The sequence below is a fragment of the Pseudorasbora parva genome, chromosome 8, assembly GCF_024679245.1.
Source record: "Pseudorasbora parva isolate DD20220531a chromosome 8, ASM2467924v1, whole genome shotgun sequence".
NCBI lineage: Eukaryota > Metazoa > Chordata > Actinopteri > Cypriniformes > Gobionidae > Pseudorasbora > Pseudorasbora parva.
The window spans coordinates 4174166-4200391 of NC_090179.1; the positions used below are offsets into that span (position 1 = coordinate 4174166).

Sequence of the window (26226 nt, forward strand, 5' to 3'; positions counted from 1 at the left end):
GCACAGAGAAACTCTGTTCAGGAGTTAGTGATGTTTTGATTAATAATATTAACATAATTATCACTTAGTGACTAGGCATGTGCCGATATCAATTTTTCATGTTGCGATTAATTGATGAAGTTTTATCACAAAATACGATAATATCACGATATTGAAATAAGTTGCTAAAAAAAAGTGTTGCCATAGCATAACAGCTTTAAGAACTATTTTTGTAAGAACAAAAATAACTGAATGTTTAAATACAATAATGCACCAAACATATATACAGCTCTGGGAAAAAAAAATTAAGAGACCCCTCATTGAGAAATCAATGTTAAGTGGTCTCTTGATATTTTTCAGAGCTGTAAAAGTACAATTTTCAAACAGATTAAATTGCAAAAGAATTAGGCTATAAAGAACAACAGGTAGGCTTACAAATTACAATAAGGTCTGATTATTTAATGCATTAACTAAGATTGAGCAATAGCTACATTTGGTACAGAAAGTATAATGTTTTTGTTAATGTTAGTTAAGAAATACTGATCATTGTTAGTTTTATCTTAGGTCCATTAAAAAAGTTATTTTGATTTTGATTGTAATGTTATTAAACAGTAACTAAGAAATTAACATAGAATGATTAATTCTTTAAAAGTATTTTTCATTGTCAGTTTGGTAATAATGAATTAACATGTTAACTAATGAAGTCTTATGTCTCAAAGTTTTACTGAACAATAACAAATAATTTGAACAGTTCTAATTATTAGGGCATGTTGTAGTCCAGATTAAAACATAAAAATGTTTAAGTTTGAAAATAAATAGCCTATTAAGTCTTTAAGTATTAAGTCTTTGGTGCTGTGATGAACAACATTGAGATTACAAAAACGAATGGCTGTTTTAAAAACTACATGCGTTTTTTGTTTGTTTGCTGGTTTCCGGGGTAACTGCTGCATTCTGCATTTCATCAGCGCCCTCTGCTGTCACTGAGCGGCACTTCAGCAGCGCGTCTCCTTCACCGGTTCAGTCATGTGCAAACGCACGTTGGGCTTGTTTATATCTGAGCGAGTGTCCCTTTCGACGCAGAATACAGCAGTGTTGAGCATTTATACGGTTGATGGGCAAAGTATTCTTGAGTGCATTATAAAAAAATTATAAATTGTTAATAAATTATTATTTACGATATTTTAAAGTGCCCACGATAACAATATTGTGCATATTCATTATCGTGATAAATCGCATTATTGAAAATCGGCACATGTCTATTAGTGACTGGATCAACTAATATCATACTGAGAAAGATTTCTAGCTATATGGGGCATGTTGATTTTACATTATTAAATACAACAGCTCTGTGAAGTTATTAGGATGAGATTCTGCACACAAAAAAAAAAATTCAAACTACTTAGTTGCGTTAGACACTCATAGACATCAAGAATCAGTGTATGAATCTCAACAATGGTGACAAACAGCCTATCAGATACACAGATCAACTCTGAACATCACAAAACAAGCTACTAAAAAGTCACATAAAACAGCAATAATAAAATGGTGAGAATAGAAAGAAATCAGTAATTCAGTTCATCTTATAATTTATGCATGCTGCAATGCATGCTGGGAGCCATGGGCGAGTTTTGATTGGTGCACCCAGAATGCACTGCAAAAGCTTTTTGATGGCCACCATTGCTGAGATTCATTCGCTGATTATTGATGTCTCTGTGTGGCTGAATTACAAGAGATTCAAACCTTTTTTTTTTTTTTTTTTAGAACAGAATCATTTTTAAAATCCCTCTGATTATATTGTAAACATCAGATCTTATACTGTAGAATCACAGAGCTGCTTTAATCAATAAAGTAAACTTAACTCAAAGATTGGGCTCTAAATGGCACCAGAGATTCAGCTCATGATGATTATGTCAAAACATAACCATCAGCACTTGGTCACATTTTCTCTGGACTTGTATGGCTGCTTTAAAGCATCCAGATAAAGACTAATGTTTTAAAGTCAAGAGCCCAACTAAAGCAAACACTGATCTCCATAATGATGACTTAAAAATGACTCTTTCCTTCAGTGATTCTGCCTGTTTTCATCAGGTGTCTTCACTAATGGCCAATCATCACTTAATTAATCTCTTAATTATCTCATTAACTTTAACACTTCTTCAGAGTTACTTTTAACACTCTTGAGTGTGGAGCCAAATAAACTCTGAGGAGAGTTAATTTAACACTGGAGTTTTTGCTGTGCAGTGAAGGTCATGTGTTTCCCGTACAACTAGGCCTGTCGCGATAGTCAATAACTCAATTAATCGGACAATAAATAAAATGAGCTTGATAATTTTTCCGGCCGCGATAATTTCCATTGGTATGCTTGTTTGTTTTCCTCGTCTCTCTCATGCTCTCCGCGTTGATGTTACTTTTGCTGCGCGCACCATCACGCTCGTGCAGACGCACCGAGTTAAAAGAGGATTAAAGCTATATTGAAGTTGGCAGATTGATAAATGCAAGTTAATTCTTCAGTCTGTGTGCTTAAGGGTGCTTTCACACCTACCTTGTTTGGTCCGGATTTTCGGACTTTTCAGTTTGGTACGAACCAAAATTACAGGTGTGAAACCTCCCTCGGACCATGGTCCGGACCAAACAGACGAAATTTGGTCCGACGAAAAGAGGTAGTCTCGGTCCGGACCAAACTGAACAAAGGTTTGGTTCGTTTCTTGTGTGAAAGCATTTTCTGTATAGTTCGGACTTTCAGACCATTTACAGGAAGTTCTGGTCTAGGATTAGTGAAAAAACACAGATTAAACTCACAGCACATGCAGTGATGGAGCGCGCAGCATTTTATCCAGAACCGCTTGTGTACTCATGTCAGCTCGCGTGAACAGCGTGCTCTGCTTGACTATATGAGTTTCGGTTTATTTATGAGACCGCTCCAGTTCATGTGCAACGCAAATGATCACTCCGTCACGGGATGTTATATTATTTATTTAAGCTTATTTATTAAATTCAGGCAAACGATGAAACATTTATTAAAATTAAGATACAAAATAAAGCTTTCTACAAAACAAATCTTAATGAAGTGGTCAAAATTATTTCTGACTCGATGTCTTTGACATATATTGCACATCTGTGCACGTTTCATAATCAATATAGCCTAGATGAAATTTAAAAATAACATTATAATATATAAACATAACTATAAAATAAAATAAATTGTTTGGCTAAAAAGCCTATCTTCTAGGAGCTCCTCCTTTCCTGTCGGCGCTGATAAAATGTTTGCATAACGAGGACGTTCATTTGGTGAATTTGCCTCGAGTATAGTTGGTGCTGCAGATAGTAATGCCATAATATACAGTATTGGCAAAGATGTGTCTGTTCATTCATTCTTGTCAAAGTTAGCCGCTGAATTGACAACACACTGACGTCAGACGCACGTCCGCTAACAAACCAATCAATGTTAAGATGCAGCCCACATAGATGATGACGACAGGACGCCAGTGCGTCATGTAAAGTTCTTTGGTGCGCTAACATAACTGCAATGTGAAAGCAAACCAAAAAGAACCAAATGTCTAAACACAAACTTTGGTCCGGACCTTGGTGCGGACTTTCAGGTGTGAAAACGCCCTAAAAGGTACACAAGTTCCTGTAGAGACAGCAGTACACATTCTCCTTTTATTGCCAAAAAAATGAAAAGCATGTCATCAATGTCTTCTCTCTTTCTGTATCAAAATCTCACCTAGCTTTCCTCAGAGATGGTCAAGTTCAGTTTGTGCATGATATAACTTTTATTTAATGCTGTATCCTAAATTGTTAATAATTACGTTATATATCATATGGTGAAGTAATTTTCTGGAGTTTTAATGATTAAAAGAAAAACAAGAACCATACAGAACCGAACCGTGGGTTTTGTGAACCGTGCCACCCCAAATCTGCACCTCATCTGTTGCACTTTTCCTCCATTTGATTTATTGTTTTTGGTCTTTTGTTCATTTGTTGTAGATATTTTAAATGTTTTCTGTTTTCAGTGTAAAATAGTCTTTAGAAATAAAAGTTTACTGGTATTTGAAAAAATGTACCTGCATTATTATGCCATTATCATTATTTTAGATGAAAATGGTCTCAGAACAACAATATTATTGTTTATCGCAATAATTTCTTCGCCAATTTATCATTCAGCAAAATTTGTTATCGTGACAGGCCTACGTACAACTCGCTGCTTAAAGGGTTACTTCAGTGATTAGCATATGGCCTTGTATCAGTAGAAACCCTGGAGTATATTCAAATAAATGTGCTTTCCCCCCTCATATCCCCCTGAGACGAGAGATTTATGCATTTTATTTCTGGAAAAATCCCTCCTATGATGTAAAATTGACGATATTTGCATCATAGGAGGAATGTTTGGAATAAGGCTAAAGACTACAGCCAGCAGAGGGGGCCATTTCCGCATGTTTTGAACCCACGCATGGGGGATGGAGATCACACACACAGCTCAGCTCGCAGTCACAGGCACTCATTTAAACGGAGCTATGGTGAACAATGTAAGTCTTTTAACTTCTCAAATTAATTTCTATGAAAGTTAAGCTTGCAAAGGCATGAACTGAACGCGCCAGACTGGACTCGCGTTGTGAATGTATGCCGCGAGTGTAGTCGCGATTACCTCAGCTCTCATCACTCCTGCAGTCAGTGCTCAGTGCTGTGATACTCGCGCGGAGACTCACTCATTATATTGAACAGACACGTTCAGTTTTTAATTGTAGTGTCTTCTCTAACTCAGTCACAGTAATCCAGTAGGTGGCTTTGGAAATGGCCTCACAGGGCAGCGAAGCATTCTGGGAATTGTAGTCTTTCATCCCCATGCGACAGAAATACATTTTCTGTCTTTTCTCAGTCTAGAAGGCACCAAATTCAAAAATATTTTCACATTTCTACTACATTAATGACCCAGTTTAAATACAGATTCATCTTCCCAGCGCTGAAGTACCCCTTTAACTATCGTTGAAGAAATCAACTAGTCACAACTGTTTACTTAAACTACTGTTAGTCCTAACATTAATGATGTCACACAGGTGGTGGAGTAATAACTTATTTTAATGAATCCAATTTAGATCGAATAAGTATTATTTATTTTTTTGCTATACATTTTGCCAATGATATCTGAGGACTAATTGTAATTTTTTTTGCTTTATTTCCAAATTGTCTCATTCATACGTACTAGAGCACGAACGCACATATGCTTTCTATGTTTTAAAGAGCTAGTTCACTCAAAAATGACCCCATGATTTACTCACTCTCAAGCCATCCTAGGTGTATATTACATTCTTCTTTCAGACGAATACAATCAGAGTTATATTAAAAAAATGTCCTGACTCTTCCAAGCCTTAGAATATGTTTTGTTTTACTCTATCCTCTGCGCTTCCGTGTTCACTACCGGATCTTACACTAACATCCTACCAGAGACAAGTGATAAATATTTTTCTTAATTATCTTTCCAAAAACATACTTGAGTCAAGGTAAAAAGGTACAACTTTAAATTGTACTCTAGTATTAAAAAATTGAAGTTACCTAAAAATATAGAAAGAGCAAGAAATGTGCTTCTTTGAGCATTTTGAATTGTTTTCTGAATGCAAGGTGAATGAATTGTCTAATTTTCTGTCAGACAGACAGAGGTTTTGTGGAGGGGTAAAAAGCAATGGAGCAGGGATTAATGCAGGGATCTTGTAAATGCAGCACAGTGGAAAACTAAAGCTTGGGACATACTCTGCAAGAACAAAGAAATTAGTTTGTTTTCTCGAGGTGGCAAGAACAAGAACAAAGTTCGTTCTGGCCAGGACATTCCATACTTCACGAGAAAAGCAGGTGCCACTCATCTGCGTTTCTCTGCATTAACCACTCTCACTTTAAATGTCTGACCAATCACACAATAGTTCTCCGACACCCACAAGAAAAAAGTTCTGCTCAGGCGATGTGTCGAGAACAAGCTGCAAGATCTCCCAAACCAGGGAGTGAGAACTTTTCTCTGTTCTTGCTGAGTATGTTGTAACCTTAAGACACATTCTAAATTAACTGCTGTTTATAAACTGCCATTTATGTGATGCGGAGGCAATAGATGTATTCCAGATCGAATACAATAATGCTAGCTAAAGCTACCTCAGAATGATTGACAAACTAATTTGCTCAAAATGAATTGCTGTTGACTTTATGCCATTGATAGGCTTATGATAATTGATATAGAATTAAAACAAATACAGTCCCTGACAAAAGTCTTGTCGCTTGTGTACAAATTGACCTAAAGTGCCGCTGAAATATATTTCTAATCAAGATTTTTTTTTTTACAAGAAATGGCTCATTTTAATCCCACCAGCTTTTGTGATAATGCTTCAGTGAAAAACTAAACTTTCAAAAAGTATTCTAATATTCACAGCTTGGTTAAGCCCATTGAGTCAATTTTTGCAAAGACATAAGTGTTGCCACCTTGTCATATGAGCTTCACCTGTGACTAATAATGGATCAATTAGGTCTCAAGTGTGTATAAAAAGAACCCCAGTACACTAGGCCTTCACATCAACTGCAACTAGACCTCTGCAAACATGCCTAAGATTCACCCTGAGACTAAAGTTTTGATTATCAAGAGGCTGAAGACCAGATCCACTGCTGATGTGGCAGACACCTTCAATGTGTCTCAGCGTCAAGTACAGAGGATAAAAAAAAGATTTGAAGAGACTGGAGACGTTTTTGACAAGCCCAGGTCAGGCAGACCCCACAAGACAACTGCTCGAGAGGACCGTTTGTTGGCTCGAAAATCCAAGGCCAGCCCATTTTCCACTGCAGCAGAGCTCCACGAGACCTGGTCACCTGAAGTCCCTGTGTCAACCAGAACAGTTTGTCGGATTCTGTCTCGAAATGGCCTCCATGGTCGAATCCGTGCCCAGAAGCCAGCACTAAACAAAAGACAATTGAAAAACCGTGTGGCATTTGCCAAGGCCCACAGCCTGCTAAAAGGATGGACGCTGGAAAAGTGGCAGAAGGTGGATTTTTCAGATGAATCTTCTGTTGAATTACACCACAGTCGCCGCAAATATTGCAGGAGACCTACTGGAGCCAGAATGGATCCGAGATTCACCCAGAAAACAGTGAAGTTTGGTGGCGGAAAAATCATGGTCTGGGGTTACATCCAGTATGGGGGTGTGCGAGAGATCTGCAGGGTGGAAGGCAACATCAATAGTCTAAAATACCAAGAAATCTTAGGTACCTCTTATATTCCCAACCATAAAAGAGGCCAAATTCTGCAGCAGGACGGTGCTCCATCGCATACTTCCATCTCCACATCAAAGTTCCTCAAGGCGAAGAAGATCAAGATGCTCCAGGATTGGCCAGCCCAGTCACCAGACATGAACATCATTGAGCATATGTGGGGTAGGATGAAAGAGGACGCATGGAAGATGAAACCAAAGAATATTGATGGACTCTGGGAGGCATGCAAGACTGCTTTCTTAGCTATTCCTGATGACTTCATCAATAAATTGTATGAATCCTTGCCAAACCGCATGGATGCAGTCCTTTAAACTCATGGAAATCATACAAGATATTAAATTTGGATCTCACGGCACCACAACTTAATTTGCTGACATATTTTTGTATTTGCAGTAAATTTGTTCAATTTCTGTATAGGCGACAAAACTTTTGTCTTGCCAAAATTTGACCTTTCTGTCTTGATTAAATGATAAATATTTTTTCTGTGAAAATTATTTATTTCAGTGCATTAAACATCATTTGGGAGGGTTTTAGCTTTTCATATGAGCTATTTCTAACACCAATTAATTAATTAAAAGTCAGGTTAATATCAGGTATTTCTAGAAAATAGATAAGTGACAAGACTTTTGTCAGGGACTGTAGAATATTGATGTCTAAAGCATCTTTTTAAGTTGGATTTTAAGTTGGCATCAAACAGAAGTTGCAAGTCTTTTCTTTCCTATCGTATAATATCTGAATACAATGGCTTCTGCAAAAAAAAATGTAGAGTGGGAATTTTGTGGGGTGTTGATTGGATGGTTGTGTGTTTTTTAGAGGGTATGCATCGACGTCACGCGCCCCTCAGCTACGTAAATGGATTTAATAGGGGAAAACATGAGTAAAACATAATCTCACAAAGGTCTGTTATATTAATCAGTGAAGCTGACAACATAATGAATATCTTATTTATATAATGTCTACACTTTGTTAAAGAGGATTTGTGTGTGTGCAGAACTCAGCACTGAGACAAAAACTCGAGCCGTGAGTGGATTCTAACTTCAGTTACTGTGACTGGCCATTGCATTCAAGACATCAACAAACATGTCTGTGATTGGCTACATTACTCACCGAAGTGAAACACGTCAGAAATTTAATCACTGCATCATTTGATCAGCGGAAATACAGATACACACTGGATCATTTGCCAATTCTTTTTCACTAATAATATATAATTATTATGAATTGACTTTAAAACTTGACTTGGAGTAGTAACAAGAGATTTGACTCAAACTCTGTGTCTGTGAACATGCTGGAGTTATATTATTTAACATTAAGTGGCTTAACAAAGGGCTGTTGTGCACTGAAGCAAAAGTTTAGGGTGTTCTGGCTATTAGTGAGATGATCTCAGCTGATCAACCATGCGTCTGACTTGTTCATAACCTCTGTGAGAAAATACAGCCATGCATCTTGTTACAAGTGTTTTTGTGGAAGCTCTTGCAAAAAAACAAAAACAAACGAGCACTGCTGTTTTCATGCATTTTTACTTTTTCCCTCTTCACAGGCAGAAATTAGTGAGCAGGTGGGGCTTTTGGACTTTTGGAGTGTTATGATGTTCATCACCTTTGCAGAGCGAGTAGTGCCTGTATCAGATGAGAGGGTGCAAGTGACAGATGAGATTTTTGACGGGGTAGAGGTGATTGTGTATCAGCCTACCCAGCCAGAAGAAACAGGAGAGCTAAGAAGAGCCATCATTTACCTGCATGGAGGAGGATGGTGTCTTGGCAGCTCCCGTAAGTACCATTAATCATGCACTCTGTATAACGGAATGTTCTAACTTTCATATCTTAATAGTAAACATTAATATAAAGTATTTGTAAGCAAAAGTTAGTATAGTAATAATTATTATTGTCATCATCATCATCATCATGTATATGTTTTTTCATTCATGTTTTGCAAAAGCACTCAATACAACCACTGTCGTGCAAACACTGATGTTTTACACAGATTAAATAAACTTACATTAACGTAACACAAACTTACACAAATCCTCAGTTCACCCGTGCTCATGTATCAGCATCAGCTGTCCAAGAGAAACAGTTTGGTTCAGGTTCAGATAGACGATCACGCATGCTCAGTATCTCAGCTCATCGGTTCTTAGAATCGAACATGTCCGAAAGATCGAACGTGTCCGATAGAAACGGTTCTCGATTCTGTACTGGTGATCCGAAAGATCGACCCGCAACCTGTTCCTGACTCAAGAACCGCTATAGCAGTGTATGTGTGCTGAGCTGCGAACTGCTGCAAGCTGAATATGTAACTTAGTCTGATATCGAACCTACTGTTTTGATTACATTTTAAAATGTGTATCGAGCTAGAAATTAAATAAGAAAAAAGCTGTTCCTGAAAATATTGTGCATTATTGATAAAACAAATAAATGTTTAGTTTTACAATCCATTGTGTTCCAAACGTGAATCGTTTTATACACTTAACCTGCATTTCGTTCCTCTAAACAAATAACACGCATGCTCAGATCTTTGGCTAATCGGTTCTCTGTATCAAACGTGTCCGAAAGAAACGGTTTTCGATTCTGTACTGCGAGGATCCGAGAAACCGCTCCATGTTCGGTTACACGTGCATGCTCACTATCAGCTGCTCGTGAGTTCATCAGATCTCTCAGCAAAACATGTCTCAGTTCAGTGAACTGTTGGAGTTACAACATATAATTCAAGATATTAGTTTATTTCTATTCGGAGGGACTGTCACTCATGTCAGAAAGTTAGTAGTAACTTGTGGGAACAGCGCTGATTTGATACGCGAACCATTTAGAACGATTCAGTCTGATTTGGTGAACTGGTTCGATCAGTTCACTAAAAAGATCCGGTTAAAAAGAACGATTCGTTCGCGAACCGGACATCACTATAATAAAGGCCTTCTGAAGCAAATCATTGCATTTGTGTAAGAAAAATATCCAAATTTTAAACTTTCTGAATTAAAATTCTAGACGATCGCCGTCCGAGTTGAAAGTGCCGTCTCGGAGTTCAAGATGTGTACGTGTCGTCTGATAATGCATTAATGGTCAAGTAATCCTTTGAACTGCAGAGGCACATTCAACACTTTTATAAATTTATAAATGTATATTTTATAAACTGAATACAGAAGGCGATTGGCTGAAACTTTACTTAATAAAGTTTTAAATATGGATTTTTTTTTTTTACACAAACGCATCAGTTCATTTCCAAAGGCCTTTATTAACCTCCCGGACTCATGTGGAGCAGTTATTTGATGGAGAGATGCACCTTTATGGACTTTTTATGGAAAACAGAACAACAATCCCTGCCATTTTAAAGCTTGGATTAGCTAGGACTTTTTTAATATAACTCAACTTTTATTCGTCTGAAGGAAAAATGTCATATACCCCTAGGATGACTTGAGGGTGAGTAAATCATGGCCTAATTTAATTTTTTGGCTGAACTAACCCTTTAAGTACACAGGGATTAAAGTTCTCCTGTTGCTGCAACAGATTTCTGTTAGTTGGATTATATGAGATCAGAGCGAATTCTGTTATAATAATGATGTAAGTGAGTTAATTTTACGGTGTAGACTTCTTCAGTGCTGAAGTTTTCTTTCTTCTGTATATAATTAATTTCCAATTTAAATGACTTTTGTTTTTCATGCTGCTAAGATAAGAAATGTTAAGTTTATTTCAAAGTTAAAACCGTTTTCAGATTACACAACCTGTAGATAAGCTGTTCTAAACATCTTTTAAAATGCTATTGATCTCATGTATTAAAATGCTTGTTAAAATAAGTATTAAAATAAGGTGATGGATAAAGGAATATGACCGAGCCTAAGTTTTCAGCCAGAATCTATAAAGTGTGTATGAACTGTTTCATAGAGGCTCAATGAAATAAAAGTCAAATGATTTTTTTCTTTATCGCCTTAGGTATGGGCCCATATGATCTCCTAGCCAGGCACATGGTTACAGAGCTCAACGCAGTTATTGTATCTGTAGAGTAAGTATATCATGTTGTTTATTACAGCCATTACATTGTTAACTCAATAAATATCATCTGTAACCCGATTTGTACTAAAATGTTAATAATTTGTAATAGAATTCCCTCAAATTTCTTTCATTTTAAGCAGATCCTGTTAGTAGATTTATCTGAATTAATACTACACAAAAATATACAAAAATGTGATAGGCATATCACTATCAGTGACCATAGATGGTTATTTTCAGCAACATAAGTTGAAACTATTGTGTAGTCTTCTCAATAGTGATGGAAAGTCTGGTACTTTTATGCGAACTGGTTCTTTTTTAGACAGATTGTTTCAATGAACTGAGTTTGTTTACATAATCACACAATGATGTCACATATACACAATTATATTCTAGCACCCAATATTTATGTGGAATGTGGATGTTTTACACATCTAATGTATATAAAGTGAATAAACTACACAGTTAAAAATGTTAGTGTGAAATGACAGTATATTCCAGGTTAATAACTGCATGACTTTCACAGTAATTCCTCAGTAGGATACCCAGCATGCAGTGCGGCATGAATAGATTATGCTGTGGAGTTTCTTGATTCTTGTTGGCTTTATCTGTACTGCTGAACTTATTTTTGATTCACTTTTAGCAGTTTGTGTTTGTTTGCTTTGTAATGTTCAGAATTTATCTTTATTATTATTTGTTGAGTGTCATCATTGTTGTGTTTTGTATGTCGAGTATTGATGTCTGTGTATCATTAGGTTACGAAAGAAAAAACACCTTGTGTTGCAAGATAAATCTCACCAGCTGCTTTACTATTGTGAAACAACCATCTATGAAATTAAAATAAGATATTGGTAAATCTTCATGCTGAAATAACGATAATAATAGTATAGTTTGACTAACTTAAAATCAGCCAATTAGCTTATTTAATATTCTAGCTTGCCATTGTTTTAACTAATGTTTTCATTTGTCACACTGACTTGGCTAGATCAGAAATTTGAATATGAATACACAAGATCCTAAGCAAATGCAACATTAATCACCATCATGGTGAATTACAGTACTAAACAATATAATTTCTTACAATTGCCTGGTTAAAGACTACTTTATCATGTGAATTCACAGTAAAACAAGGGCAGTAAATTACTGTGATGTCAGCATTATTCTGCTGTTAATTAATAATTCATAAGAAAATGACCTAGCATGTATTAATTTCATTGTGAATGTCTGACTACAGAGTATCAAAGTTTGTAGGGCCAAGACAAGCAAAAATGGCTGAAACCTTTCTTTTTATGCTTCCTGCCCCAGTGTCCAGAATGACTTTGGGTACATTAAGCTCAAAGGCAGCATCTTTTGATCCTTGTGGGTTATCTTCTGATAGCTCTCCTGGCATTGTACTTTAGAAGGGCTTCAATGTATCCCTTTGCTTTGACCATCACTGTTGGCTTCATACTCATATCTTCCTCAATTGCAAATTTCTCGAGAGCAGCAGGTCAACATACAGGAACATCCTGAGGCTTACCAACACATCCAAAGACTTTAGTGAGAGCCTGGTCCTTTGCCCACCACCTGGTTTCCCCTATTGGGTTCAGTTTTCTGTGACATTTGTCTCCACTTGTCTTTTCCCACCTCTACATACGCTTATGTGATTCTCTGAGGAAAAAACATTGTTAAGCAAAGAAAAGAGAGATGTACTTTCTACAACACTGCCTGTCTGTCAGTACCATATTCATAATATGTTAAAGGGGTGATAAAATGCGAAATCAACTTTCCCTTGAGCTTTTGATATATAAAAGGCCATGGTAATATAAGAATATCAGAGCTGAAAACGTCCTTGTTAGTAAAATAAAAGCTTTTATAGACACCAGTCCCAGCAAACGAGTCTCTCAAATCAATGACGTATTAGAAGGGGGAAATGCCCCCTCTACAGATAAATGTGTACTCTGCTTCTGTAGCCCTGCCCACCGACTCGTCCAGCTAAACTGATCGCGTAATCGAGCAATAAACACGACAAAGAAAGCAAGAATTTTTTTTGTAAACAGTCGACACAGGTAGATACTGGATTTGCAGACATATTGAGATTAAAACACAATGCTGTGCCTTCTATATTGGATATGACAGGAATGGTGCAACATACTTATGTGAGTAAAACAAGTTTTTTTATGCAATAGTATTGCATTGTTACAGATCGTACTGATTATGTGTGACGTGTCTAACAGAGCATACCAGCATGCTGTCACAGGCTGGATAATCCCTTATTTGTTGGTTCATTGCGATTCGGCATCAGACTCCCAGGGCTTGCAAAGCCCAACGTCCTGGGGCTGTGTTTTCCAGATGGGCTACCAAAACAGAAGCCCATCGGCAGGCCGGAGAATCTTAAATAGTGAAATAACATTAATTTCTTGATGTGCGCTATTCACTCTCTTGACTTGACTCATGATGATGACACTATTTTTATTACTTGGCCCGACCGATCAATGGATATAAATGTGAACCTCTCACACATGCACGCACTCTTCAAACATCAATCAATCGCAGGTGGATGAGAAAAAAATCATTGTGTTTGTTTGATTAAAAACGTTTACGAGCCCTGTAATCAAGAGAATCATTCCGGTTGCCACTTTCAAAACAATCTCTCCCTCATGTGAACTGACAGGGAGCTGAAGCTCATAAATATGCAAATCTTATCCAATCCTAGCCGTGGACATTTACTTCCCAGTCTCCAGTGACACGCCCATCAAAACCCAGCGTTTTGGAGAGAGCCTCAAAACCAGCGTAGAAAATAGCCTATAACTTATTAGTTATGATGGTTTTGAATTAAAAAAAACACATAAACGCCATTAGTTGACCTCAGACAACAGTATAAAAAATAAAGAGCCAGTTCATGACACCTTTAATAACACCAGACATGAATCTGTTTCGAAGACTGCTCAGAGAGAAATGCAGAGAACCCTGATATTGTCCCTGCATGCCAGCTGCACCATCAGTGGAGTTGCCAATACATGTGCCAATGTCATTACCAAGCTTGTGTAATGTCTGTTTTAGCATCTCTGTGAAATATTTTTCCTGTTGATGCTTCACAGCAATCACTCGCTCATGGATGGCATCTGTAACATATCTCATAATCATTGCACATTGGTCTTTTGAGGTGATATCTTAGGTTTTATCTGTTTGGACTGAAAACATACCTGCCGGTTTAACCTCATCTGCAATTGTGCTCTGAATTGTATTTTGAATGTCACAAGAGAGCCTCTGCCCTTTGCTCCAGTGTCACGATGATTCTTGCTCTGTTTAAGTGTTCAAGTGCTGAAGGCACATGTCAAACTTGCTCATGAGTATTCTCAACTTTTGGAAGTTGCCATGATTGACTGCATTGTTTTCTAATGTTTTAGCGGCCTCTGCTTTATCTCCTCTACTCCTCCACTTTTCTTTACTCGTTCATAATGTAAAGACATCTGGTTGCCAGTCTTGCATCTGCCTTTTTAGCTATTAGAAAGTAAGAATCTGCTCTACCTCTGTGGGCATTACTTTTCTCATGTTCCTCAATCCTCTGATGAACATGTTGCCATGCATTCATACCTCCCTTTATGAAAGGACTATCACCTGCAACAGGTGCAAATGCCAAATACACAGAACAGTACAGATAATTCATTTTCTTCATTTTAAGTCAACCGCTTGAAGTTGGTGCCACCTTTTCTGTGATAAGCTTTTGCTAAGGATGATAACTGAAAAAAATGTATGGTCCTTTGACTGAGGATGAGAAAAATATTGATCAGTCTCCTCATCTACACAAATTGCTTGTGGCTTAGGAGCCTTCTGCCTGGCTGCTGTTGTCTCACTGAAGATCAATGACTCTGTCCCTGTCACTTTCTTTTTCTCACTTCCCTGAGGAGTGGATAAAATCACTGAAATTATATTTTTTTAAAAATCTATTGAAAATATTTTAACTGAATAAATCCCATCAATGTAAGTGTTACATATCTGTGTTTCTGTCATGTTGTTTTCATTTTTCACGTTCCTTTGTTCCAGTTTCCCGCCTCATGTTTGTCACTATGGTTTACCCTCGTTAGTTTAGTTCTGTTTAGCTGTATTTAGTTATCCTCATCAGTGTCACCTGTGCCCCTCATTAGTCAGTCATCTGTGTTTGTAAAGTTCCTCTTGTTCATTCACTCTGTCGGGTCATTATTATACAACTGTTAAGTTCTGCTTGTATTTCTGACACTGTCATCAGTAAAAGTTAATTTGGGCAATGTCTGTTCCTGTCTTGCCTTCCTGCCTGAGCTAAACCGTAACAGATGACCACACCTGAACAGAAAAGCTTTAGTTCCGGCAGGAAGGGCTGAAGACTACCTCTCCACCCTCCGGCAGAGCGGACGGCCTTTGGAGCAATATGTGGAGGAGTTCTGTTCGAGTGTGCCCCTCTGGTGAGCTGGAGTGAATCTGCACTCAATGCCTATTTTCGGGTGGGACTGGATGATGACATATACCTATTCCTATCTCTTAATTATTATAATTTACCACTAGTCGAGTTCCTAAATGTTGTCCTCTGCCTATATGGCTTTACTTTCATGGTTGGAGTTGTTGAAGACATTACCCATAATCTTCCAGTCCCATCCTAAAAGTCTTTGAGTGCTCCAACTCACCCCAAGCCCATCATGGCGGCTCCAGAGGTGCGTCTTGACCAGCTAGCCTCCTCAGCTATGCCGGAGCGTGAGAGATGGCTTATGGAATTTTGGAGCGAACCTGTGGAACCCTCTCCAAGTCTCCAAGAGACCGCTCAGACCTTCCATGAGCCTGCTCTGACCTTCCACGAGCCCGCTCCATTCTCTCCTGGGACTGCTCCCTGTCTCCTGGATTCCGCTCAAGACTCTCATTGGCCCGCTCCGTGTCTCCTGGATTTCGCTCCAGACTTTCCTGTGACCCCTCTGTGTCTCCTGAATTCCGCTCCACACTCCTGTGCCTTCTCCCTGTCTCCTGGATTCCGCTCCAGACTCTACTGGGCCTGCTCCCTGTCTCCTGGATTCCACTCCAGACTCTCCTGGGCCTGCTCTAGAGGTTAGATCGGGCTCAAAAAATCAAGCCCGACCCTACTTGAGCCCGTGCATGTTGTGTCCGAGCCCGGCCCGGCCCGACACATTAACTGTAATTATGAGCCCGTGCCCGATTTAAACCCGACCATTTTCAATACGTGGGCGTTTTGACGAGAATGAGCCTGTAATGAGCAAAGCGCAGCGAAGCGGACTGGTGAGGCTCATGATAAAACTACATTTAGTTTTCTCCTCAGCGACTGTACAGCCGAATAACATTTAGTTGCAATATTTTCATGTTTAACACTTTGAAGCTGCTTTGAAACAATCGTCATTGTAAAAGCGCTATAGGCTATAAATAAAGCTGACTTGACTCCGCTCAATAATCCACAGGCGCGCTCATGATCTGCTCACCGGTAAACTGATGTTTGCTCAGATCCAGCTCAGACATTTATCTGTAGCTTACTTTGTTGTTGCCATTAAACAATGTGTTTTTTCCTTCATATTTATGTTTAAATATTATAATATTATTTTTACATTTCATCTGATTATGATGAGTGAAAAGATGCGAGTGGGTCAGAAATGATTTTGGTGGTTATATTTAGTTTATTATTAAGTTTTGTTTCGTAGAAAGCATTTATTTCGTTTTGTTTAAATTGTATCTTAATTTTAAAAAAGGTTTCTTAGGCCAATTGCCTGGATTTAATAAATAAAAAGCAAATAGCAGACTATAATCATGAGGTGAAGTCGTGGGAGTGATTGCTTTCATTGCTCATGAACTGGAGCGCGCGTCTCATAAATAAACCGAAACTCAGCAGGCTGTTCACGCGAGCAGCTCTTGACTCAGAGCGTTTCTGTTTATAATGCTGCGCTCCATCACTGCTCGAGCTGTGAGTTTAACACGCATTTTTACACTAATCCTGACTTGTGCAACTTTGTAGCCTACACATTTGTTTCTTAGTTGTTGTATTAGTTCTTACTTTGCTATATATATATATATAATTTCTGATTATAGCATAGCTTTCTGCCCACCCAATTAGACTAGTAAAGTAGGCTAATGATTAAAAAAACAAACGCTTGTTTACGGGCCCAGCCCTACCCGACCCGAGGATAGTGCAGGGAAATCTCAGCCCGACCCGGCCCGCGGGTCAGGTTCGGGCTCGGGAGAGAATCTAAACTCTAGCCTGCTCCCTGTCTCCTGGATTCCAGACCAGACTCTCCTGGGCCCGCTACCTGTTTCTTGGATTCCGCTCCATTCTCTCCTGGGCCCACTCCCTGTTTCCTTGGGTGCTTTCACATCTCTAGTTAGGTTAATTTGGTCCGAACTAAGGGCAAACAATTATACATTGTTGCATTTTTCAGCTTTTTTGGTTCCTTTTCACACCACACTGATTGATTTGGTCCGAACCAGTATATCTTACTCATTGCATGCAAAAATTCTGACCAACATTAAAACATATATATATATTAGGGGTTGAACGGTTTTCGTTTTTTTAAAGTCGACATTTATGTGATGAAAGTCGAGTCGACTCTACGTCGACTAGTCGCTGATGACATCATTAATAAACAAATAAACCTAAACCTCGAGTTTAAACACCCGTTTAACTTAAAATTAAATTTGTAATGAATGTATTGTGTGCTAAAGCAGCGTCAGCAAAAACAGCGAGTCTACGTAAGCCAAAATTAGCGCCAGAGAACGACCGACTAGACAGAGCAGGTTAACTTACTTTTGAGTTTTGATATTTAAAAAAAATCTCAGCTCTCAGATTCTGTCACTTTTATTACGCAATTCAAACAATAAATGCCATTTTGGCGCTTGTAAATGTTACGTGACAGATCCCCACCTGCACTTGGACCGATCATTTCTAACTTACTAGCTAGTAAACACGAATGAACAATGTTGAAAGAAACAGTAGCCTACAACTTACCTAAATGTATTCCTTATATATAATATCGACCAATCAATCTAACAAAGGGCTCAATAAAACAACTGGAGAACAATTGTCACATAACATTTACCTCAGGAAAGCCATTAAATGATCATAGCTAGAGCTAGAGAGAGTATTTTGAGTATTTTGCTAAATATATGTAGTGTACCATGTTACATATTTATTATATTTGTATTTATATCATTAAATAAAGTTATTATAATAATTTTTTTTTTTAATTTGAGTTATTTTTTACCTTAAATAACACTGCCAGCTGATAAGGCTCTCTGTATGTTTACAGCATTAGGTGAGTTGTTTTTTCTTGAGCTAAGGTACATCTTGTGTGCCTAATATTTATCCAAATGAGTCAATATTAAATCAAATCACAATAGTATAATTGAATTGAAATAAAGCGTAGCTTACCAGAAATTGTACCATGTAAACACTGTAACATGTTGTCACTAAACCTAATAAAATTCAGTTGTTACTAAAATGTTAGTGACAATCACAATGCAATTATTGTGATGCAATTATTATTATTTTTTTACATTTGATTTAGCTAAGCAGTCCTATTAAATCCAGTTCCTCTCAGATATCACAGCAATGAAACCAGTTTAGAACTGGGGAAATAAATACAATAGGATTAAGTTGTCTAAACATAACTGGTGTGTGCATGTGATAAATCTTTCTGATTTAATATTTGTTATATAGGCTACTTATTAGCCACATGGCCCTTCAGTGTAATGTAATACAAGGATAATCAGAGGTTTTCACATATTGACTTTTGCAGGCAAGTTGAAGAAAGTAGCTGGAGCCTAACCATGAAAAGGAAGGCTAAAAGTAAGAATATTACTAGCTTTTTTGCTAAAAAAAAAAAATCCAAAGAAGTACACAAGAGGAAGAGGGTGAGGGAAATGAAGGATAAGGCAGTAAACTGGAGAGACCAGGAGGGTCAGAGCAGGAGAAGACAGAAGGAGACAAGGAAATAAGTGACAGAGAAGAGGAAATAGTGAAGGAGACAAGGAAAAAGAAAATCAGTGAGAGATGAAGAGGAGGCTCCAGATTCAGAGAGAGGGACAGAGGTAGAGAGTGATCAGGAGGAGGAAGATGACAGAGGAAGAGATTAGACCTTCAATTCCCACAATTCTTGTACATTTTTATATTTTCATTTTGCTTTTTAATACCGTTTTGTTTGAACGCTGGGCTTATTACTGTTGTGAATTAAAAACCTTTGTAGTGTGTAAGGGCATGATTAAACAATAAGTACTGTAGTTTAAAAGTGGTTTTGTGTTTGTTTTGTTAAAGCAATTCACATATAGGGATTTCCATGAACCGTCTACACCTGCCACCCAGCCAAGACCTCTTGCCACCCCTTTGCCCCCCCCCCCATGTAAAATTTTCTAGATCCGCCACTGATAAACAATGCCGTTAATTTTATTTGCAATAATAAATGCTGCTGCCTACCAGCTGCAATAACCTATAAAACTTTGTTCCATATATTTTTTGCTATATCGTCATAAATATCGTTATCGCAAATATTCCTGAAATATCGTGTTATAATTTTGAGGCTATATCGCCCACCCCTAATGCACACACACAATCAACAAAAATACACAGCCTACACATGCAGTGCTTTCATTTCAGGAAGAATTCTAGTAATCAAATGTAAAATAACACTGCGTAGTTTATCATAAATAGCCAAAAGAATGCTTATTAAAGCTGAATTTATTCATTCAAGAGCTGTGAGTGATTTTCTCTTTGCATTTGGTTGTTTCATTCGCAGTAATTCATCAGCATGTTTATTTACACCGCTGCCTCTTTAAGACAGATGTGCAGATCTATAGGCGACTGATAATAGGCAGCAGATGCACTACATTTTCTCCTGACTATATCAATAATAACTACGCCCATTTTAGACACAAACTGTGTTGTGTTTAAGAGACTCTCCAAGCCGGTCATTTTGACATAGATGTTTGAGTACATTTGATCGGTTAGATGCGAGTGTGAAACCGAAAGTGTAATTTGCTCGTCACTTTTCAGAGCGCGCGCCGACTTGGGAACAATCTCTTGTGCACATTTTTGTGCATTTAATCGCTCTTTTTATCATTAAATGCGTCCCACAATTTACCAACAGTAGCTAGACTGTATTTTACAACAATCACTGATCGTGCTGATTCTGTCATTGCTTTTGAGTTTTAGGGAGAAATGACAGCGTAGGCTACTGCTGCAAAGGGAATTAAGTTGCGCTATACATTGCCTCTCTCTCTCTCTCTCTCTCTCTCTCTCTCTCGCTCGCTCGCTCACGTCACGTCACGTCACGTCACATGTATTTTCAAAAGTACCGACAGCAGAACCGATAACGTCCGAGCTTATCGATCCAACGGTTTTTCAAAATTCACCCCTGGGGCCCGTTTAATACCGGTTTTCGGTACCCATCCCTATGTATGACCCTTGCCACTTTCCCAACAGCTTTTTAGTTTATCAGGATTTGAGCAGAAACATCTACTGGTCCAGCCAACATTTCTAGGCTGTTGCTCATCTCCAGGATGTTTTTGACAATACTCTCTCCAATGGTTTGGGTGCCTCTCCCAGCTCTTCCTCAGCATGTCTATGGATCTTTGAACTTAAACATAGAGTATCTTGAAGGTGGAAAACTCAGTCAAACTTCTCTTTATGCAAAGAGTAGGAAAGGAAGCCTATTGTTCCAGTCTTGTTCTGTGTCTATTGCACATATGGATTTCTTCAACATTTTAGCGTCCAGTTGAACCTCTCCATCAAGCATTGGTCTGTGGGTGGCATAGGCTTATCCAGATGACTGGGATGCCCAGTTACTGCTGAAACCTACATAATGTTTGCTCCTTGGTCAGAGAGTATCCCAGAATATCTGAAATTCCAACTCTGGAGAACAACTGGATAAGGGCATGCATTACATTATGTATACAAACAAAGGAGCAGTGTGTGCTATGTTTAGGACAATTTGACAACAACATTTTGGCAAAACCAGATGCCAATGTTTAGTTCATGTGCACTCACAGTCACATTCAGTGCCTCAGATGAGTCAGCCCTCACAGCAGCGGCGCACGGACTGGGACTGAAAATAAATCAGACTGACAAAATAATAAAAATGACATTCTTCTTTTAAATAATAATAATAATAACAATAAATAATAATGACATTCTTCTTCTAAAAACAATATGCGTCATTAATAATAAAAATCATAATAATAATAATAAGAAGAAGAAGAATCTTACAAATTGTCATGCAAAGTACAAATGTACAAATGTGAAGAAAAATGAACCGGTTGGCCTACATGGTAAAACACTTCCCATTGTTTTCATCATGTAACAGTGAGTAAAAGGAACCTCTGCCACAACTGTCAAAGACACATTTGACCTAGCCCAACTAAAAAGCACAATATCAAGGAATGATACGAGGAAATCAGAAACGATTGGGCATGTTTGCTTAATACCTAGTTTTCTGTTTCATTAGGTATATTTTTTGCTGTTATATGAAGGATTAGTTTACTGTTTATTTGTATTTTATATTTGTATTGTAATTTATATGCTGTTTGCACTTACTCTATGTTTAGAATAAAAAAAGCTATCTGTTATTTGAATTGCTCAAACTTTCCAGTATTTTTCGTAGTAATTTTGATTTAAGTAATTTGGTTTTAGTTTGCTAATAAAAAAAGGCTTGTGGAGCTCTTATTTGCTCAAGCTTGTGATAGTCTCAGAGGTCCGTTTAAAGCGCAGAGAGCATCATGAAGAACAAGGAACACACAGGGCAGGTCCGAGATACTGTTGTGGAGAAGTTTAAAGCCGGATTGGGATACAAAAAGATTTCCCAAGCTTTAAACATCCCAAGGAGCACTGTGCAAGCGATAATATTGAAATGGAAGGAGTATCAGACCACTGCAAATCTACCAAGACCTGGCCGTCCCTCTAAACTTTCAGCTCATACGAGGAGAAGACTGATCAGAGATGCAGCCAAGAGGCCCATGATCACTCTGGAGGAACTGCAGAGATCTACAGCTGAGGTGGGAGACTCTGTCCATAGGACAACAATCAGTCGTATACTGCACAAATCTGGCTGTAGCAAAGTTCAAAATCAACCTTAATGTTTCCCTGTATCTGGTACAACAGCTCTCCAGAGCTGCATCAGTCTCCAGTGTGTGTGTGTGCGGTTTCCAAGTCTCCAGACACTCTCTTCCCGCACTCCTCTTCCTGGTGGTTTATATGGTCTCTCCACGCCCATTACTGGAACAAGACACAGGTGTTCATTATTTGCACTTGACTCACTTACGGCTCACCTGTCTCCCGACTCTCTCTCCCGTCACAGACCTCGCTAACCCTGAAAACTGCTAACTGAAAGCTAACAGACTAACTGAAAACTGCTGTTCACAAACTCTCTCCATCCAACCTCACTGAGCTCCAGCTGTTCTGGAAGGAGGAATGAGCAAAAATTTCAGTCTCTCGTGCAAACTGATAAAGACATACCCCAAGCGACTTACAGCTGTAATCACAGCAAAAGGTGCCGCAACAAAGTATTAACTTAAGGGGGCCAAATAATTTTTCAGTTTTTGATTTGTTAAAAAAGTTTGAAATATCCAATACATTTCGTTCCACTTTATGATTTTTTCCCACTTGTTGTTGAATCTTCACAAAAAATGACAGTTTCATATCATTATGTTTGAAGCCTGAAATGTGGCAAAAGCTCAAAGTTCAAGGGGGCCGAATACTTTCGCAAGGCACTGTAGCAGTGTATTTTGCTGGAATTCGTGTGCTGGCGCGAAAGACCTGTGAGTTTGCCAGCACGAGTCCACCGAGCAAGGACAAGGCACTTAAGTATATGTTTTATATTTATATATTTTATTATATTTAAGTATATTTTTATTTTTTCCTTTTCTCCTTCTACTGTATTGTCTATCCCCTCTCTTTTTTCCACTTTTATTATGTGTTTCCAGTACACACCAGGTTGTCTTTCAACAACCCACTGGTAGTTTTTGGCCACTTCAACATTCACCTGGAGAAGCCTTATGCTGCAGATTTCCACTCTCTCCTAGACTCATTCAACAGCTCCCCATCATAGGTCAACACCTCTGAAAATGTCCCATAATTTTTTCATTACTTTTACAACTTTTACAACTCACAATAATCAAACATGTCAGTCTAGTGTATGAAAGAAAGACTATGGAAAATGTGGAATGGAATAGAGTGGAATGGAGAAATCTGTTCTGTGTGAATGGCCCATAATATTATACATGACTTTGTTTTGATATAAGATTAGCAAAATATTCTAGTAGTTAGGGACATGCATAAGTACTCAAGTAACACCAATGTATCACCAATGATTAATGATTATGATATATGACTTTTTAATAAATTAAACATTTGTAAAAATTCAATAGGGACCTTGTTTTTTGTGATTGTTACAGCATTGTTCCTGGTAAAGCATAGACAGGATGCATTCACTCAAACAGACCACTACATTTTTAACTCTTGAAATAATTCTGACACGTTGCATTAAAAACATAACCTGAGTGCAGAAATCTGAAGTCATTTGTGACAAAATGTAAGAGCAGTTGAGGATATTTAAGTACAATCCCGATTCCAAAAAAGTTAGGACTGTACAAATTGTGAATAAAAAAGGAATGCAATAATTTACACATCTCATAAACTTATATTTTATTCACAATAGAAAATTAAGTTAGAAATTTTGAAATATCATGCCAAATATTGGCTCATTTTGGATTTCATGAGAGCTACACATTCCAAAAAAGTTGGGACAGGTTGCAATAAGAGGCCGGAAAAGTTAAAAGTGCATATAAGGAGGACTAATTTAGAATTTATTAGGTCAATTGGCAACATGATTGGGTATAAAAAGAGCGTCTCAGAGTGGCAGTGTCTCTGAGAAGTCAAGATGGGTAGAAGATCACCAATTCCCCCAATGCTGCGCCGAATAATAGTGGCGCAATATCAGAAAGGAGTTACTCTGAGAAATATTACAAAGAGTTTGAAGTTATCATCATCTACATCTACAGTGCGTATCATCATCCAAAGATTCAGAGAATCTGGAACAGTCTCTGTGCATAAGGGTCAAGGCCGGAAAACAATACTGGATGCCTGTGATCTTTGGGCTCTTAGACAGCACTGCATCACATACAGGAATGCTACTGTATTGTCCCAATATCGGCTCAGGAATACTTCCAGAAAACATTCTCGGTGAACACAATCCATCATGCCATTCTTCGTTGTCGGCTAAAACTCTATAGGTAAAAAAATAAGCCGTATCCAAACATGATCCAGTAGCGCAGGTGTTTTCTCTGGGCCAAGGCTGATTTTAAAAGGACTCTGGCAAAGTGGAAAACTGTTCTGTGGTCAGGCGAATACAAATGTAAATTTTTTTTTTATTTTTTTTTTTGAAAACTTGGACGCCATGTCATGGCGTACGGATACAGGCGGCTGAAATGAGCTTTCTCCGCAGGGTGGCTGGGCGCTCCCTTAGAGATAGGGCGAGAAGCTCGGTCACTCGAGAGGAGCTCAGAGTAGAGCCGTTGCTCCTTCAAACGAGAGGAGCCAGCTGAGGTGGCTCGGGCATCTATTTCGGATGCCTCCTGGACGCCTTCCCAGGGAGGTGTTCTGGTGGAAGACCCAGGACATGCTGGAGGGATTATGTCTCCGGGCTGGCCTGGGAACGCCTCGGGGTTCCCCCGGAGGAGCTAGAGGAAGTGGCTAGGGAGAAGGAAGTCTGGGCATATCTGCTTAGACTGTTGCCCCCGCGACCCGGCCCCGGATAAGCGGAAGATAATGGATGGATGGATGGACGCCATGTCCTTGCCCTCTTTAGTCCAGATGACAACCCAGGTTGTTATCAGTGCTCAGTTCAGAAGCCTGCATCTCTGATGGTATGGGGTCGCATGAGTGCGTGTGTCATGGGCAGCTTACACATCTGGAAAGGCACCCTCAATGCTGAAAGGTTTATCCAAGTTCTAGAACAACATATGCTCCCATCCAGATGTCGTCTCTTTCAAGACCTTGCTATTTCCAACATGACAATGGCAGAACACATACTGCATCAATTATAACATCACGGCTGTTTAGAAGAAGGATCCGGGGACTGAAATGGCCAGGCTGTAGTCCAGATCTTTTACCCATAGAAAACATGGCATATTATAAAGAGGAAAATACGACAAAGAAGACCTAAAATAGTTGAGCAACTAGAAGCCTGTATTAGACAAGAATGGCACAACATTCCTATTCCTAAACTTGAGCAACTTTCCAGACTGTTATAAAAAGAAGAGGGGATGCCACACAATGGTAAACATGGCCTTGTCCAAACTTTTTTGAGATGCGTTGATCCCATGAAATTTAAAATCAACTTATTTTTCCCCCTTCAAATTATACTTTTTCTCAGTTTAAATATTTGATATGTCATCTATGTTGTATTATGAATAAAATATTGAAATTTGAAACTTCAACATCATTGTATTCTGTTTTTATTCACAATTTGCACAGTGTCACAACTTTTTTTGGAATCGGGTTTGTAATCTGCAGACAGTAAAATAAACCTTTCAGAGGTGTTTTTTTTATTATTATTTTATTTTATTTTTTATTTTTTGAAAGCAAGTCAGACTTCAACAAGAGACTCAGGGTACTGTCACAGATTTGTCACTTACCCGATCTATGCTCATCCCAACTCGAAATTACTGCTCTGGAAAAAATGAAGAGACCACTTAACATTGAGAAATCCATGTTAAGTGGTCTCTTACTTTTTTTCAGAGCTGTATATTATACCTATAAATCAACAGATAAACATACATTCTGTCACCATGCTTACTTTTAGTGGTATACGTAAATTATAATAAACTTACTTCATCAGAAATTATATCTTCCGTTGGACCAGTCACATTCTTCTTCTTCTGAGGTAAATTCAAGGCTTATTCATCATAGCGCATCTTCTTCAAAACTAAACAAAAAAAAGAGTTTGTTTATCAAGGTGATGAAGGCATTTCCTGCTTGCGTGGCTCACGTGGACAGCGTGTGGGTGTGGTCACATTACCGATAAGATGTGAGAAA

General features: G+C 38.3%; 1 protein-coding gene and 1 long non-coding RNA gene across 2 annotated transcripts in view; one reads left to right on the plus strand and one right to left on the minus strand.

Moving 5' to 3' along the window:
- The window catches only part of LOC137084050 (uncharacterized), a 648504-nt gene that overhangs the window by 85094 nt on the left and 537184 nt on the right, over nucleotides 1-26226 (minus strand). The gene's annotated exons all lie outside the window — the stretch shown is intronic.
- aadac (arylacetamide deacetylase) overlaps nucleotides 1-26226 on the plus strand; it is a 62316-nt gene that overhangs the window by 6310 nt on the left and 29780 nt on the right. Inside the window, exons 2-3 of the mRNA XM_067449949.1 lie at nucleotides 8759-8987; nucleotides 11142-11211. Of these exons, the coding sequence (XP_067306050.1) occupies nucleotides 8759-8987; nucleotides 11142-11211 (299 nt within the window). The remainder of the gene's footprint in view (nucleotides 1-8758; nucleotides 8988-11141; nucleotides 11212-26226) is intronic.